Source organism: Panicum virgatum, chromosome 8K, assembly GCF_016808335.1.
Source record: "Panicum virgatum strain AP13 chromosome 8K, P.virgatum_v5, whole genome shotgun sequence".
Taxonomy (NCBI): Eukaryota; Viridiplantae; Streptophyta; class Magnoliopsida; order Poales; family Poaceae; genus Panicum; species Panicum virgatum.
In genome coordinates this window covers 40224584-40240389 of record NC_053143.1, presented here as the reverse complement: position 1 = coordinate 40240389, position 15806 = coordinate 40224584, and the positions used below count along the sequence as shown (strand labels likewise).

At 47.0% G+C, this 15806-nt stretch overlaps 1 protein-coding gene and 1 long non-coding RNA gene across 2 annotated transcripts; one reads left to right on the top strand and one right to left on the bottom strand.

Moving 5' to 3' along the window:
* Window positions 1-1447: 1447 nt before the first annotated feature.
* Window positions 1448-3475, top strand: LOC120644655. The gene is made up of 3 exons (XM_039921337.1): window positions 1448-1937; window positions 2559-2666; window positions 3018-3475. Exons 1-3 carry the CDS (start codon window positions 1578-1580, stop codon window positions 3138-3140), a joined length of 591 nt encoding a protein of 196 aa, XP_039777271.1. The 5' UTR covers window positions 1448-1577; the 3' UTR covers window positions 3141-3475.
* Window positions 3476-11037: 7562 nt separating this feature from the next.
* On the bottom strand, window positions 11038-11421 carry LOC120646310. The gene is made up of 3 exons (XR_005664374.1): window positions 11375-11421; window positions 11203-11275; window positions 11038-11111 (listed from the first exon to the last, which is right to left on the bottom strand). It is a non-coding gene; the product is annotated as an uncharacterized LOC120646310 (long non-coding RNA).
* Window positions 11422-15806: the final 4385 nt, after the last annotated feature.

Genomic DNA, 15806 nt, shown 5'->3' with positions numbered 1-15806 from the left:
GAAGGCGTCACCAATATTGGTGGCACTGACAAAAACCGGCAAGGCTTTCTCCCATACCATCCAACTCGACCAACCACGAAGCATGGATTGCCACCAATTGTTGTCACAATGGACTCATGATCAACCGCTTCATCGTCGTTGCCATTGCAGCACTCCGAGTAGCCTCCCCACCGTAGTTATTACAGTGCTTATGGCCTCTCCGGCACTCGTGTGGCTAACAAAGTGTGACCTTGCGTTTTCTTCATCGCTCGTGAGGCTATCATCCATAGACCATAGCTTGTGGAGTCGTTGCTTGTCACTCAGGTACCCCTCGAAACTAAGCACAACCATCTTTACATGTCCCTCGCACAAGAAGAAGTCGCTGGCCTTCCATGGCTACATCGTGGTGCAGCGGGCACAATGCTTCCTTAAATAGCTTGTGAATGAGATGCCGGTGCTCAATGCTGCAAACCTCACCGAGCAACATCAGCAGCTTGGATCGTCAGAGCGTCCGATTTTTTTTTTCTAGTCGTTGGACGCCCTAATCGTAGCATTACCGATCTCCATATCTGTTTGCAATCTGATTATAATAATCTGTTGCTCATGCTTGAGAGAAACGCGAGAGTCTGGTTAGGTCACCATCTATGTTGCTCCTTGAGATCAGGAACGCGAGGGCCATTGCAAAGACTGCGCGCCGCTGGTTACTTTGTTCACTGCTATCAGGAAAGGGTTTTTTCTTCAAATTCAAATTCAAATTCTATAATCTGTTTATTTGTTTAACCAGCAATCTTTTCTAAAATTTGATTCTTTAGAAGTAACAGAATTTTTGGAATAAATTTCATAAACTGAAGTGGTGAATTCACCTGTGACCGAAGAAGATTTGGAAGATGAGATTGAAGGAGTTCTAGCTTTCCTTGCTCGAGCGCCAAGATTTCCTTTCTTGTAAAACTGAAATACTCCCTCCGTCCCCTAATATAAATATTTTTAGGTTTGATCAACGTTAAAATTATTCAACTTTGACTATAAATAGTAAATATTTTATAAATATTTTATAAAATAAAAAAATATTACTAGATTCATTATGAAAGTAATTATCATAATGTATAAATATTTATATTTAAAATAATTCATTCACAAAAATATTGATGGTCAAAGTTTAACAAATTTAACTTTAACCAAATCTAAAAATACTTATATTTTGGGAAGTACTGAACTTTCCCACCGGCACACAAGCTGACAAGATGCTTGGGCGACCACTTGACCCAAATGGCCAAACAGGTGCCGGCGTGCACGCTTCATTTCTTTTTTTTTTAATTTTTGTGAATTGATGCTCCCTCGCCGCACACGTGTCCCGCCCACCGTGCTCCCGGCGGCCCCCGCCTCCGCTCCCCCGCACGCCACCACCTCCTCCTCCCTCCCTCCCCAGCCGCACGAGCCCCCCGCCGGATCCCCGCCCTCCATCCCGCCCCGCCACGACTCCCAACACCAAACCGACGGCCGGATCCCCGCCGCGGAGCGAGCTCAAGTCCACCCCGACTTGTCCTCTCCCTCTTTCGCCCGCCGCCTCCGCCTCGACGCGACGCTGCCCAGACCAGCGAATGGCCATGGCCGTGATCCGCCTTGCGGGGCCCGCCGCCCTACTCCCGCCCGCGCCGTCTCTGCGGCCCCGGGCGCCTCGCGGGCGCGCCGCGCGGCGGCTGGGCTTGCGCGTGAGGTGCCGCGCCGGCGGGGACGGGGAGGAGGAGGAGGCGCCGGAGTCGCTCTTCGCCAGGGAGCTCCGGCGGCGCGGGATGGCGCCGGGGGCCGCGGCGCCGGCGGAGGCCAAGGAGGCTGAGCAGGGGGGAGCGGCGGAGGCCGGGAGGAAGCGCGGCGTGGCGGCGGCGGCCGAGTTCGAGCGCGGCGCCGCCGCGGACGGCCAGCGGGAGCGCTCCATGGCGCTCAACAGCGAAGGGCTCGAGGTGCGCTCCCAACCCCGCTCACTCTCCCTCTCACACCGTCACACGCACCCTTATGATTGGCGATCATGAACGAAGTTGCGATCTTTGCGTTCCCCTGAACTGCAAGATCAAACTTTTCAAGCTCAGAGAAGCTGAATAGGTCATGAATTTGATTGGGTGATTTACTATTTGTAGAGTGCTTGGCTTAATAAGTGCTTACTTTGTCCAAGCCACGCACTAATTAGGGAAAGGGAACTAGTAGTCTAGTAGTGGTTGCTGTTCTGGCTTTCTAGTAGTAGAAAGAGCTGACGCCACCGATGTCAAGAGGAGACTGAGTGGATACCTATTTTGTTCCTAAGAATATTCATCTTGTGTCAACTATCAATTCAGCAATATATGTTAATTAGATAATCAACAGTTTCTTTAGTCCTCGCCTAATCATTTAGCTACTGAAGAAGCTTCATCTTGTATCAACTGTTAATTCTGTAACAATAAAATCAGATAATCAATTGTTTTCTTCCACCTTAACATTATGTACTGAAGAATCTTCGTGTTGTATGAATTATTATCAAGTCAGTAATGATGTGGTAATCAGATAATCAACAATTTATCTTCTGCTTACGATTATATGTTTCTTTTCAGGGTCTTGTACCGCGGGCAAAGTTACTATTGTCACTTGGTGGTACCTTCTTTCTGGCATTTGGGCCCCTGATTCTTGTCACTGTTTCTCTCTTTGCTGGATTATATGTGGTAAGCCTCGCTAATATCGCCTTTCATGTGCTCATGCCTTCTTATGATCAATTTTAATTTATTGGCACTGATCGTTATATGTTCCCTTTTAAATTTATTGGCACTGGTTATATGTTCTAGCCTACTTGAACAGATGCATTAAAATCGATACGATTTGCACTCTAAATAATGTTGTCATAATTTGCGCTCTAAATAATGCCACTAAACCTGTTCTTTTCAACCAGTCTTGGTTTTTTGCTTACTCATCTGGGATATGCAGAGGAGCTGTACCTACCAGACATTTTTTTTTTACTAATTCCTTGCATGAATTTGAATTGACTAAACCATTTGCCCCTGGTTTTCTTCTTACAGTACTTTGGACCAAGTTTTGTACATGATGCAAGCAAGAATCCAGTATCGCCACCGCCATACATTGATCCATATCAGCTACTGGAAGACGAGAGGCTCACCCGGCCCTCCCCGGATGTGTTCTGAACCTGAATAGTGCAAGAACAAGTGCACTAGTGACCACAAGAAATGGTCATACATACATAGCTTAATACTTTTTTTGTTTTACTAGGCGACTAGCTGTAAATGCAAAGATAGCTGTAGACTGTTATAATCAAGCATTTCAACACGATATCCCATTTCAAGCATTGCTCCTGACGACAGTCATGAGACGAGAATGCATTTTTTTCCCTTTTTTGTTTGAGGAAGAGAGGATTATTGTTGTTGTGTGTGTATTCTCCGTTTCATGTCCAGGTGTTTATATAGAAGCACAACCTATCCTAATAAACACTTACAAACTATAACAGTTTACTCAATCTCTATATTCTTTGCAAACGGTACACTATCCCTGTATCTAAATCTAAATCTATATCTTATCTATTAGTTACCAAGTATATTACATGCTGCCAGAAATCCTTCAATGAGGCACTATTCCAAGAAAGAATCCCATGATCTGCAAAAATGGTTCTTTCTTTTCTGTTTAGTTAATAATCAGATCAATGTGTATCAGATTCATTTGTGTTACCAAATTTTACGTTTAGTTGCCTGAATTTTTCCTTTCATTATGTGTTACCGGATTCTGCAGTGAATTGTAGTCCAATAGGTACCTGAATGATCTTTACTTATTTCTGATAATTGTATGTATTTTTCCACTGTGGGGATGAGTGACCGACAAAGAAGTTCTTCTCGAGTGCGCACAAATGAGGACAAAATGTTCAAAAAAGACTTGTTTTGGTCTGTGAGGGCAGATAAGCTGCCAGATGTAAGCGATCCCGGTCTCGAGGAGGCGGAACGTTACAAAATGATATCAGAGCCGACTCGTGATTTCACGGGTGCGTGTGGGTCAGGGGTGTGGGCATGGTGTACAGGCATTTGGCGGGTCTGTGCGCGGGCATCTGGGATGCACTGTTGTGAAGCGTCCCCTCATAAGAGAAGACTTAAATGTGATACAAACATCAGTCCCAGGAGGCTGATGACACATTTATTACATCAGATGGTTCATTACCGTACAACTCTACGCGGTAGTGAGCAGAGAAGGGCCACTATCGCGAGGATTACAATCCACACACACGCAACGATATTAAATACAAAAAGGGGGTCATCAGAGTATTGCGCCATGCGGTATCTCCTGCGGGTGACCCTAATCCACAGGCAAGGCTGGGTGCAGGACGGTACCCTACTCAACGTCGTTCGGAACGAAGTCTGGATCTTCTTCTGAAAAAATTAAGAATGGGGTGAGTACAAACGTACTCAGCAAGTCCAACCACACCCACGGAGGGGGTATAAATAGAATATAATGCACGGGGTAAATCAAGGATAAGACTAGGGTTTGATTTGCGGAAAGCGATATTTTCTGCAGGGGTTCATTTGAAAGAAAGCATTTTCCAAAACCAGTTCTCTCATACCGAGTAACACAAGGGTTGATCCACACAGGATCCAAGTTTTAAGACTGCTACTGGACTCCTCATCCGCCGTAGCACACGGCACAACTGCCGGACACATTTCCAAAACAACTCACGCCAACCCATCCCACAATAAACACTAGTTTTGTGACCACACCGTAACTCGTCCAGTACCGTGGGCACGGCTATTCGAATAGATTCTTAACTCTGCAGAGGTGTGCAACTTTACCCACAAGCGGGGTACCGCAACTCGATCACCTTAGTGTCGGTGCAGATCCCAACAAAGCCATTACCCACCTTAGCTAGACCTGACTAGCCATTACGGGATGCACCAAGGGGTTATTGACCTATCACACAGAGGTTTTAACCGGGGCATAAGTCACACAGAGCTAATCCTTTCTCCTTGATCACCTGTTGCTCTCAGCTCTCCTGATGGCTATCAGACTAACTAGTGGGGTTTATGCTAAGCCGTTGCCCATACAACGGTCGAGTGGTTTGCACGATAGTGGAGTTAGGTGAGATGACACACCAACTCGGTCCTTAGGGGTGACAAGATGGATATCTCCCTTCCTTGCCCTGCCACACAGGCACGAGCACACCAATCGGCAAATCACACAGAAATGCCATCCATCCCGTCTAAACTCATTTTTCGAAAATTCCACTTTTATCCCTTCCCACACACACACACCTTTTCTTTATAAAACAAGTTGTATTGTGTATAAGATCCTAAGCATTCTAGCAGCGATTAACGTCCAAACAAAATACATTCAGACATTAATCTAGGTGGTCAAGGAATGGTTATAACAAATCAAGGGGTGGCTATCCAACCGTGTTTTCAGCAGGCAAAACATATGCAATTTTGTAAAATAGGCCAATAAGTTGTGTTTATAAAAACTAGGACAAAACATGCATCAAAGGGCGGGATTGAACTTGCCGTCTTCGAAGCCTTCGGGGAGGTCCTGGTCGAAGCACTGTCCTTCGGGCTCGGGGTCGCGGAACTGGTCCTCGTTCACTGGCTCGCAGTACTGCTCGTCAATGGGCTCTCCTTCATTCACACCGTGGTCTACGACGCAAACAAACAAACACACAATCAATAAAAAGAAATGGAAGTTTTATCGTTGAGCTCGAATCGGAGATTCTTAAAATATGGAGTTCGGAGTAATATTCTCGGGCGGTTTCCTAATGGCATGGACAACATTATGTCATGAGAGGCGTGGTAAAGTTTTAGGTAGATCCGAGGTCGTTTGGCGCATGAAATGATAAACTAATGGGTGTTTAGGGCCTAAACAAAGGTCCAGGGACTTGTTTGCAATTAGTAAAAGGGCCTGATTAGAATTCCGAGAGATGTTTGGGTCATTTTGGAAAAGAGTAAGGTTTTATTTATAAATGTGTTTATATGAGAGGAGGGTTTATTTCGAAATATATTAAAGGAAGGGCTTAATTTGCAAATATGTTAAAAGGTGGGAGGGTTCTTAAGCAATTAGGAGAAGGGCCAGGGGGTTATGGGTAAAATGCCCTGTCTTCTTCCTCCTCCCTCCACGGGAAACAGAGGAGGCGGCCATAGGGCGCCGGCGGCGCTCGGCCGGCGGCCCTGGGCCTCGGGGATGATCGGAGTAAAGGGGGAAAGGGTCAGGGCGATGCGGGGGGTCCGATCCCCGGCCGCAGCTCGGCCCGAGGCGACCCGAGATGGCCTGGCCCCGACGGCCGGCAGCAGCGGGCGACAGTGGTACTGGGTCGGCGGCTCAGAGGCGTGGTAGCGGTCATGGAGGTGGGGGAAAGCACCGGGGAATTCCGTGGAGTCGATTACCCCGCTCACCTTGGGCAGGGGTGACGCGCAGAGGCGGGGCGACGGGAGAGGGCGGTGGAGGTCTCTGGAGCTTGGCGTGGCGGCGCTGCAGGGCTAGGAAAAGAGGCGGCGAGGGGCTTGGGTGGCCGTGGTGGCTTATGGAGCAGAGGACGGCGCTGGAGGGGGGTCGCTTTATAGCTGAGGAGAGGCGGTGGCGAGTCCGGGTGTAGGTGGAGGCCGGCGAGCGGCGCGGAGCGCCATTAATGGCGTTCGGCCGTCCGCTTGTGTCGTGACGCGGCGTGCGGCGATGGCGTCGAGGGCGTCGTTGAGCACGTGGGGGAGATGCTGTGCGGGCACAGGGGTGATGGCGCGAGCGGCTAGGGCGGGATGCTGCGCGAAGCCGTCCTGACGACGAGCGGCGCGGTGGGCGGTGCGGCGCGCGGTGCACGCGCGAGCGGGGAAAGGCGGTGGCGGTGCGTGCGCGTGGGGAGTTGGCTTGGCACGGCTGCGCGCGGGCGGCCGGTGCCGTGGGCGAGTGCGGCTCTGTGCGCCGCGGCGCGGCGACCGTGGCACGCGCACGCGTGCGCACGGGCCGGCTTGGCGTGGCGCGTCGCTCGGCCAGGGAGGGGAGGCCGGGGGTGGAGCGCGCGGGCGTGCGCAGGTGGCGCCGAGCGTGGGCGGGTGCGCGAGGGGGAGCAGGGTGCGAGGCGGCGTGGGTGGAGCGCGAGGTGAGCGGCGCTCGGGGGCGCGCACGGGAGCAGAGCAGATGAGGGAGAAGGAAGGAGAGAGGGGAGAGAAAAAGAAAAGAAAAGAAAAGAAAAGGAAAATGGAAAAAGGAAAAAGAAGAAGAAAAGGAGGGGAGAGAGAGAGAGAGAAAAAGGAGAGGGAGATGGAGAGATTCGCGCCGCGATCGCGGCGCCCGGTCGGCCACGCGCGGCGTCAGGCACGCGTGCGCGGTCGGGCGCGACGCGCGGGTCGAGGGTGAACAGGGAAAGGGCCGGGGGCCGGAAATCGGACACTTGGAACATGGAAAGATTCCGGGAAAAAGGGTTCGGGGTTTAGGAGGGTTTTGAGCTCAACGATGAAAAGAAATTTTGAAAAAATTATTTAGCGTGTGACTTATTTGTAAATTTTCCGGGATGTGACATGTTGGCACTGGACGTGCGGATGTAGCACATGCATCGTTAGCACTGGACGCACGAACGTGACCAAGAAAGGACATTTCTGGCTTGGGGTTGACTGACGAGGACGTCAGTCTCTTAAAATGTGAGGATGTGACACCCTGACCCATGGCTTAATAAGGTTAATAGGATATTCATATCAATAAGTTGCAACTTCTTTTCCGAAAACCAGTCCCGAAAGAACACTGAGGTTAAGTGTGCTTGACCTGGAGTAATTTTGGGATGGGTGAGCGACTGAGAAGTTCTTTCCGAGTGCGCACGAGTGAGAACAAAATGTGCAGAAAAGACTTGTGTTGGTCTGTGAGGGTAGTCTATATCTTAGATAAACTGTCAGATATAAGCGAGTCCTGTCTCGAGCAGGCGAATTGATATGAGGTTGTCGCGCACTGGAAGCTCCAAATGATAGCGAGTTGCTGTGCAGGCTGGAGTGTTGTCGTGCAATGGATGCTTACTCGGAAATATTATCCATATATTGCTATGCATTCTTATTGCATTGCTACTTGAATATTGCTTACAATTTTATGGTACTGCTGCCTGAATATTGCCTGTTGGGATTGTATTGCTGTGGCTGTAGCTTGCTGTTGCTGCACTCTGTCACTCTCATGCTAGTTACGGAGGTGCTGCAGCGCAGCCTAGGAAAGTAAAAGCAATCTTTGTTTGAATTATTAATTATGCTTTATTTGAACATATTGTTTGGGTGTATTGTGGAGGATATGTGGCAGCAACAAGTATGCCTGGGCGTTCGGGTTACCCGAAAATTTCGGGTCGGGTTTTCGGGTTTTGAAAACCCCAACCCAAAATTTGTTCAAAATAAATAAAATCCGACATTTCGAGTACCCGACATTTTGAATTCGGATTCAGATTTACCCGAAAAACCCGAGATGCAGAGCAGGCAGCAACACAGAGGAAGCCCTTCAAAAAAAATGCAAAGTAAGAAGAAGCAGATCCTAGCATGCAGTCGATGCAACAAGCAAGCACAAGATAGCAGGCAAACAACCAGAGCAAGCAGCGTGCAGCTGCGGGCTGCCTGAGGCCTCAGTCCCGTGCGTCGCGGTGTGTGGTGCCGCCCGCCGCTGCGCTGCCATGGCTGCGCGTCGTATTGCCGCTGGCTGCTGCGCTCCTGTTGCTGCGGCCGCACGTCGAGGTGCCATCCACCGGCTACCATGGCTGTGCCCACCCGCTAGGCTAGCAATTTGTGGGGGGCATGGTCGCGCGGAGGCCTGGGAGGCTGGGAGGCGCCGCCGCCTGCGGTGCGAGAGATGGAGATTGGGACTTGGGAGAGGGAAACAGTAAGGCCTAGTTTGGAAAAGGAGGGGAGTAGGCCCCGCGGCATCGCTCCCCCACGGGGAAACCCCTGCACGATCAGATCCCGGGGCACGCTCTCCCCCGTGGGCTGCGCCGTCCCCGGCAGCATTTGGGAGCCCAAATCCCGTGGCGTGCTCTCCCCAGGGTTTACAAAACGGTGGGAACAGTCCGGTTCCGGTTTGGCCCAAATTCAAAATTTGAATTTGAATTTAAAAAAATTAAAAATTTCCAAAAAATTTCTAAAAATACTTCAAGGTGTGACGAATCTAATGGTATCAAATTTTCTTAAAAATTCATTCGTTTAACATACTTTTCGGACATTTAAAATTAAACCAAAAAAGAAAAGAAACAAATAAGACGGCTCATTAAGGCCCACTTGGTAAACCGGTCAAACCGGCCGGTATACCATTCCAAACCGGTTACACATGCGATTTTAAATTTAGATTTGAATTCAAACCGGTCAAACCGGCTGGTAAACCGGTCTAACCGGCCGGTATACCGGTACGAACCGGTTGAACTGCATATTTTGAATTCAAATTTGAATTCCACTGGTACCGACCGGTTTCCGGCCAAACCGCCGGGGTCCGGTACATTCCGGCCAAACCGGACCGGTATACCGGTACCGGACCCCGGCGGTTTGGCCGGTCCGGTCGGTAAATGAAACCCTGGCTCTCCCACCAGGCAGCCAACAAATTGCATTGCAGGCATGAGTTTATCACAAGCAAGAGATTATAGCATGTCTAAAAAATTAAAATCTGGGACGTACAAAATAATATTCAATTCATTCTCAATCGAGTACATTGCAACAAAGAGTTTTCCATCGATCAAAACCCCAACATATCCAATTCATCCATTACACAACAGGATAAAATGCCTGAGAAATTCATGGGAAATTCTAACATATCCAATTCATCCATTACACAGCAAGAGTTAAAATTTAACTGTTCAAGAAGCACAAAAGACATACACAATGAACAAAAGATCATGAAACTGCATAAGATATAGCAACCTGTTACCATCGACTAGATCAACTACAATTTTTTTTTAAATAACTATTGAGATTAACAACAGTAATCATAGATATATTTCCTGTTTGCAAGATTGAGTTCTACTACTCATTAACTTGTGTGACAAAGAGTTCTCAGCAAGCTACTACAAGCACATCCAATGAGTAAAAGTTACACAACCAAGTTGCAGGATATATTGCCCAACCGATTACATATGAGTAGGATATACTGCCCAACCGAGATGAATGCCTTACATATGGTCATGTCCATCCACATACCTAGATAGATAATACAAAATAAAATGAGACGAGCAATTTATTTGACCACTTTCAATCTGAAACAAAAAATTTCAGACCACTGTCACGTTTCACCATAATCAAGCTTCACCAATATGCATTTGTGCCACTCCTGTCACGAAATAACTTCTACCTTCTATGCACTATTTGCAATAAGTGCTCTACAAAATAGCACAAAGAAAGTTTGCATTAATTAAATAATTACCAAAGCACCGGTGAAAAAGTAATGACACAAAGCTTCAAGCATGCATGTCAAATCTAATGGTTATCCATTCAAATAATCCAAACACTAAAAACTAAAAGCATGAACTGCCATAGCTGTATCATCCTTACTACCATGGATACAAGAACATGTACAAGCTGCTCCAAAGTACAACTGAACTGTATAAAGAACATACCTGATTTTTCTCTTTAGCCAAATTAGACGAACTTCAGGATTTTTGGTCTTCATGAATACTTCTCTGTTTGTATCAGATTCAAAGAGCTCCATAGCATATGACTTCTCATTTGTTAATTCATTTATAGAATCCACTTGATCAGCATACTTCTCAAAACAAAATTCCTCAGCACGCTTTTTCTTTTCATTGAGAGCTTCCAAAGTTTTGCTTGTTTGACTCTTTTTAAACTCCACACAATCCACAAGAGCAGATCCAATGTGACTTTGCTTACGCTTTCTCCCACTTCCTCCTTCACTTGGAGCAGATTGTGCTTCATTTTGTTCATTGCGTGCACTTGAGGTCCCTTGGCCATCAAAACTTGAAGCATACGGATTATTGCCAAAGTCTCTAAGAACATTGTGGAAGCTTTGTTCAGAGATACTTCTCTCAGCAGGAGCAGCCATAGGAGCAACAGTTGGAGCAGCCATAGGAGCAACCCTTTGAGCAGCCATAGGAGCAACAGTTGGAACAACGATAGGAGCATCGTCAAGAGGATCCTTTTGCTGAATTGAAGTGAAGTTTAGATTCCCTGTGGCAATACTTCCTGTACAAATAAAGTTTAATTCGTATCATATTAGGTCCTACAAACAACATATTAAGTGCTGAAAATAATAGATTAGGTGACAGAACTTCACCTTCATATAGTGCTTCCAATTGGTAAAAGAGAGGAAATGGCTTTTTGCGAAACTTTGCTACTTTCGGATGGTTCTATTGAATAAAAAGTATAATTAGTTCTCAATATTTTCTTAGACAGTATAGGTAACATAAATGCAGCATTAACTATATTTAATATACCATATAGCTTACCTTAATTAACTTCTCCTAGATTTTTGGTTCGGCAAGTATCATGCACAAAGATTCATTCTAGCCATTACCACTTTCCGCCTTTGCATCTCCTAGTGCCTTGTAGTTACCTTTAAGCCCCTTCTCCTTTTTTTTGTATCTGTTGCTCTGTGAAGTGAGCTATGGGAAACATCTCATTGAATTTGGATGTGATAATCCTCCATCCATCTGACGCCCAACCATTCTGGCCTTTATATTTTGGGTTATCCTTATACATATGTAATATTTCAACAAGACCATTCTCCTATGCGTAGTTCCAAGCAGCCCTTGAAATATCTCCTGACATGGATGCATTTCCCAAGGCTACATTATTACAATATATAATAATGTCTTACACAGTACATATAGAGTACATTACATTTAATATAAAATAATAGTACTAGATTACATTATTACAAGAACCACATATAAGATCAACTAATTACTGTATGCAGCCCACATCTGATGGGCAATTTGGTCTCGCAGGGTGTTTCCATCGATTGATTCCACTTCATTTGGGTATCTAACTCCTCTATACGGAGCAATGAACGAGGGTGTATTTGCATATCCAGCGTCAACAAGGTAGAACTTTCCCACCGGCACATTAAATCCCTTATTACGAGCAGACCGTAGAACTCCTACATCAGATGCGGATCCCTCCCATCCACATGATATGAAAGTGAATTTCAGATCAAAATCACAGGTGCACATCATATTTTGTGACAATGTTCCTTTCCTGTTTCTGTAAGGAGGTGCCTTTTCTTGTGCAATGGTGATAGGGATGTGAGTGCCATCTATAGCACCAATGCAGTTCTGCATTAAAAAAATTAAACCAAGGAATGAGTTTGGAATCATGTGTTGTGAAGTTATGATTGGGCCAAGTATCTATACCTATAACTGGCCTGGAAGAAAGGCATATATCGAGGGTCGGACGCAATCTTGATATGTGTTTGGTATACATCTGGAAGCTTCAAAAACTTATGTGTAAGGGCTGGAATTATATCGAAGAACTATGTAATTTTTCTATGTATAGTCTCACCACTATGTTGGAATTTCCTTTTTAGCCTCTGGGTGCTCGCATTATGAGAAACCATGAACATAAACATTGCAAACTGCTCTTCAATCGTAACACCGCGCGTGTCACATAATGGATTCTCCACTCTAAGAAAGTGTACTATAGATCTAAAAATCTCAGACTCCATCCTAAAGTCCACTTTACACCACCTCTCATGACCTTCTAAGACTTCTTTGACATATTTTGGACCGGTCAAAACTGAGGTGTGCTATGGATCTTTCTCATCATACATGCCCAATTGAACTGCGGGGACCAGGACAAAAATAATTCATCATCCTCTTCTTCTTCCTCTAACATGAATCTCCTAACTTCCTCATCCCAAGAGTCCATGATCTAGTATATAGATAATATTACTTAGTAAAATATTTACTAACATGGTACAAGGCAGCAGCAATAATACTTGTATGATAATGTAGCAAGGACATAATAATTGTAGTCAAACTGTCTTGTCAAGTGTGAACTTATGAGTCAAAGTCTGCCATATGACAAGCAACAAAAAAACTGCAGATATACTAGTATCAATGCTCTTCACAAGAGGAGGTTCCAAAGATAAGACTCCAAGTTGGTTACAACATAGTCAAATGTGTGTGTTACTAACAATATACTGCAAGTTTTTTTATTCCTCCCTCTCTATGTTTGGAGGGGGGGGGGGCAATTTGCCTTGCGACAATCAATATGTACACAAATATGTGTGCTACTATCAATGTGTACACAAATGTGTGTGCTACTGGTTCCTTTTATATAAGTTATTCTCTATAAGCGCTCCAGTTTATCATTTGGCGTTGAAAACAGAGGATGACATAAAGATTTTACTGCATTAATTTTGCAGCAAGACCTAAGCAACCTGCCCTTTTGCACACAAATCCACTCACACCACGTCAGCACTAACAAAAGGAAACTACAAATGGATAGTGCCACTCGGATCGTAGTGCTAAATAGGTGATCAGCCAATTGATCAGCCTCTAATCGCCTGCAAATCTTTGTGGCCAGGGGGGCCATGGCATAGGTTGGCTGAGCTGTATCTCCGCCAGTGGTGTGCCCAGGTGCGCTAGGGGCGATGCGGAGGAGGAGTGCGTACATACCGACGAAGTGGCCTCGGAGCTCGACGTCGGGTCCCTCATAGTCACCGTAGGGCTCCCACGATCGCGACTTTTTGCAGGATCTGCAAGAAAAGGTGTGAGGAGAGGAGAGGAGAAATCCTAGCATGGGGGCAAGGAGATGCAGGGGGACGGGGAGAGGGGAATCACCTGATGCGAAGGAGGAGTTGGTTGCAGGAACACCGGCGGGAGAAGCAGGTCGGAGGAGGAGATCCAGGAGGCGGCGGCGTTCTCCTCGCGGAGTCGCATGACTCACGAGCGAGATGAGGGAGGGGGAGTGCCGCCCGTTGTCTAGAGGCTGAGCCAGCTTCCATGGGGAAATTGGGCTTACCCGAGCCAAAAAAACCCCACGCACAAGGCTTCCAAAAGTGCATGATGGGCTTCGCGTGGAAAAATTCCACGTGGGCTGCCGACCCCGGGAATCGACGGGGATCCCTGTAACACCTCAGGTGTTAATCACCTATAATTAAATCTAATCGCGGCCATTAGTTAAACTTACATGACCAAAACCATTATCTAAGCATTTTTTTGTCTGACTGGACCGCCACCGGTTTTTCCGCGGGTCAGGGGCAGAGCCCGCATCTTGGCATGCCACGCATCGCCGTCGGTGAGCTGCGTCGAGGATGTGCCATGTCGCCTTATCCCCGCCTCACTTATCCCCTTCGGGCGCCGTGACTCTCTCTCTCTCTCCTCCTTTCTCTTCCTCCTCCCGTGCCCTAGCTCGAGCTGAGCGCCCCTATCACCGCCCCGGCCGTCTCCGGCCACCGAGCGTCGATTCCTTCCACCCACACCTGCCTCGCCTCGTCCTCCACCCATCCCCGAGCTCCTTTGAGCCGTTCCACGGTCAAAACCACTTCCTCACCGATGTGGCCCCTTGAAGATTCGACCCAAGCGTCGATCTCCCTTCTCCGGCCATTGCCGCGCAAACTGAGCATGGGGTAAGTGTCACGGCATCCCCCTCGACCTTTTCGAGCCCTTCCTTCTTCTGTTCCGGGCGCTGCACTCCAACTGTGTGTCGCCGTCCAAAACCGGTACCACTGGTTTTAGAAACTAGTGCCACCGACTTTAGCCTGACCGGTGCCGAAATCGGTACCACCGGGTTTGGAAATCCGGTGCCACCGGTTTTTATCAGAACTGCTGGCGTGAAGTAATATAAATCATTAGTAGTATACTCGTTCAATGGTTATTTATTTTAAAGTTGCACATCATATTTGCATTGACTTATATCATATGAATACGTGTAGCATCCGCAGTAGAGGGGGTGGTGTATGAGGTGATCGCGGAGCCACAGGAGCCGCAAGAGCAAGCGCCGCAGTAGGAGATTTCTGAGCACCCGGCCCAAGGTCCAGTTCACCCTAGTACTGAGCAGCAGTCCGAAGACAAGCCCCGGTACACAACCTATTATTTTAAATTATGACTCACCATATATCTTTGTTACTAGTGCATTACGTTTCAGGAGTTGTTTGGAACCCTAGTTGCATGATCCCTAGGTTTCCTTGAGTTATACTAGTATGTATAGGATGATAGAAATGCTATGCATAATGGTTCTCGGTAGAAGTCGAGTGATTTCTTGCCACTCGCGAGATATATGATGTTTAGAAGTCGAGTAATTTCCGGTTACTCGCGAGATATAGGATATATTTATATTCCAGTACATGAGTTGTTGAATTTGATATGGAATGAATGGAGAATTGAGACCGGATGGGAAATGATGAGGATATATAGGTATGGCAGCAGGACATGGTTCCTAGGTGTCTTAGTCCCGTCCGCGTCGATTGAGGATCGTACCGTTGTTGGCCCTGTTGATCATGTTTGAATTGTACTAACCGCACGCCGGGAGTAGGAGGTAATCGAAACCGGTAAGCCTAGTACTGCCTTGCTTCGAGAGTACATGACTCCATCTCACCTCCTGGGGTAGTCGAGTAGTCGCGGAGAAATTGGGATGCATGTATTACTTTTGGTGGTCTCATGTTGAGCTCGGGTGACCATATGATGGTGGGACGGTCCTGTAGTTCTAGTCGGGGAGGGGAAGGATTGGTGCGTATGGTCCGATGGGGCTTATGCGTGCCGTGTTGGTTATGTCCACCTTGCAAGGTTAAAACGGATCGATTCACCTTCAGTCGCTCTCGGATATGAGCACCTTGATCACTGCGTCACATCGTAGTGCTATGATGGAATGATAATTAGATATGTGATGATAAATACATTGAATTATTATTTATTGCTCCACCATGTTTGCACAAAT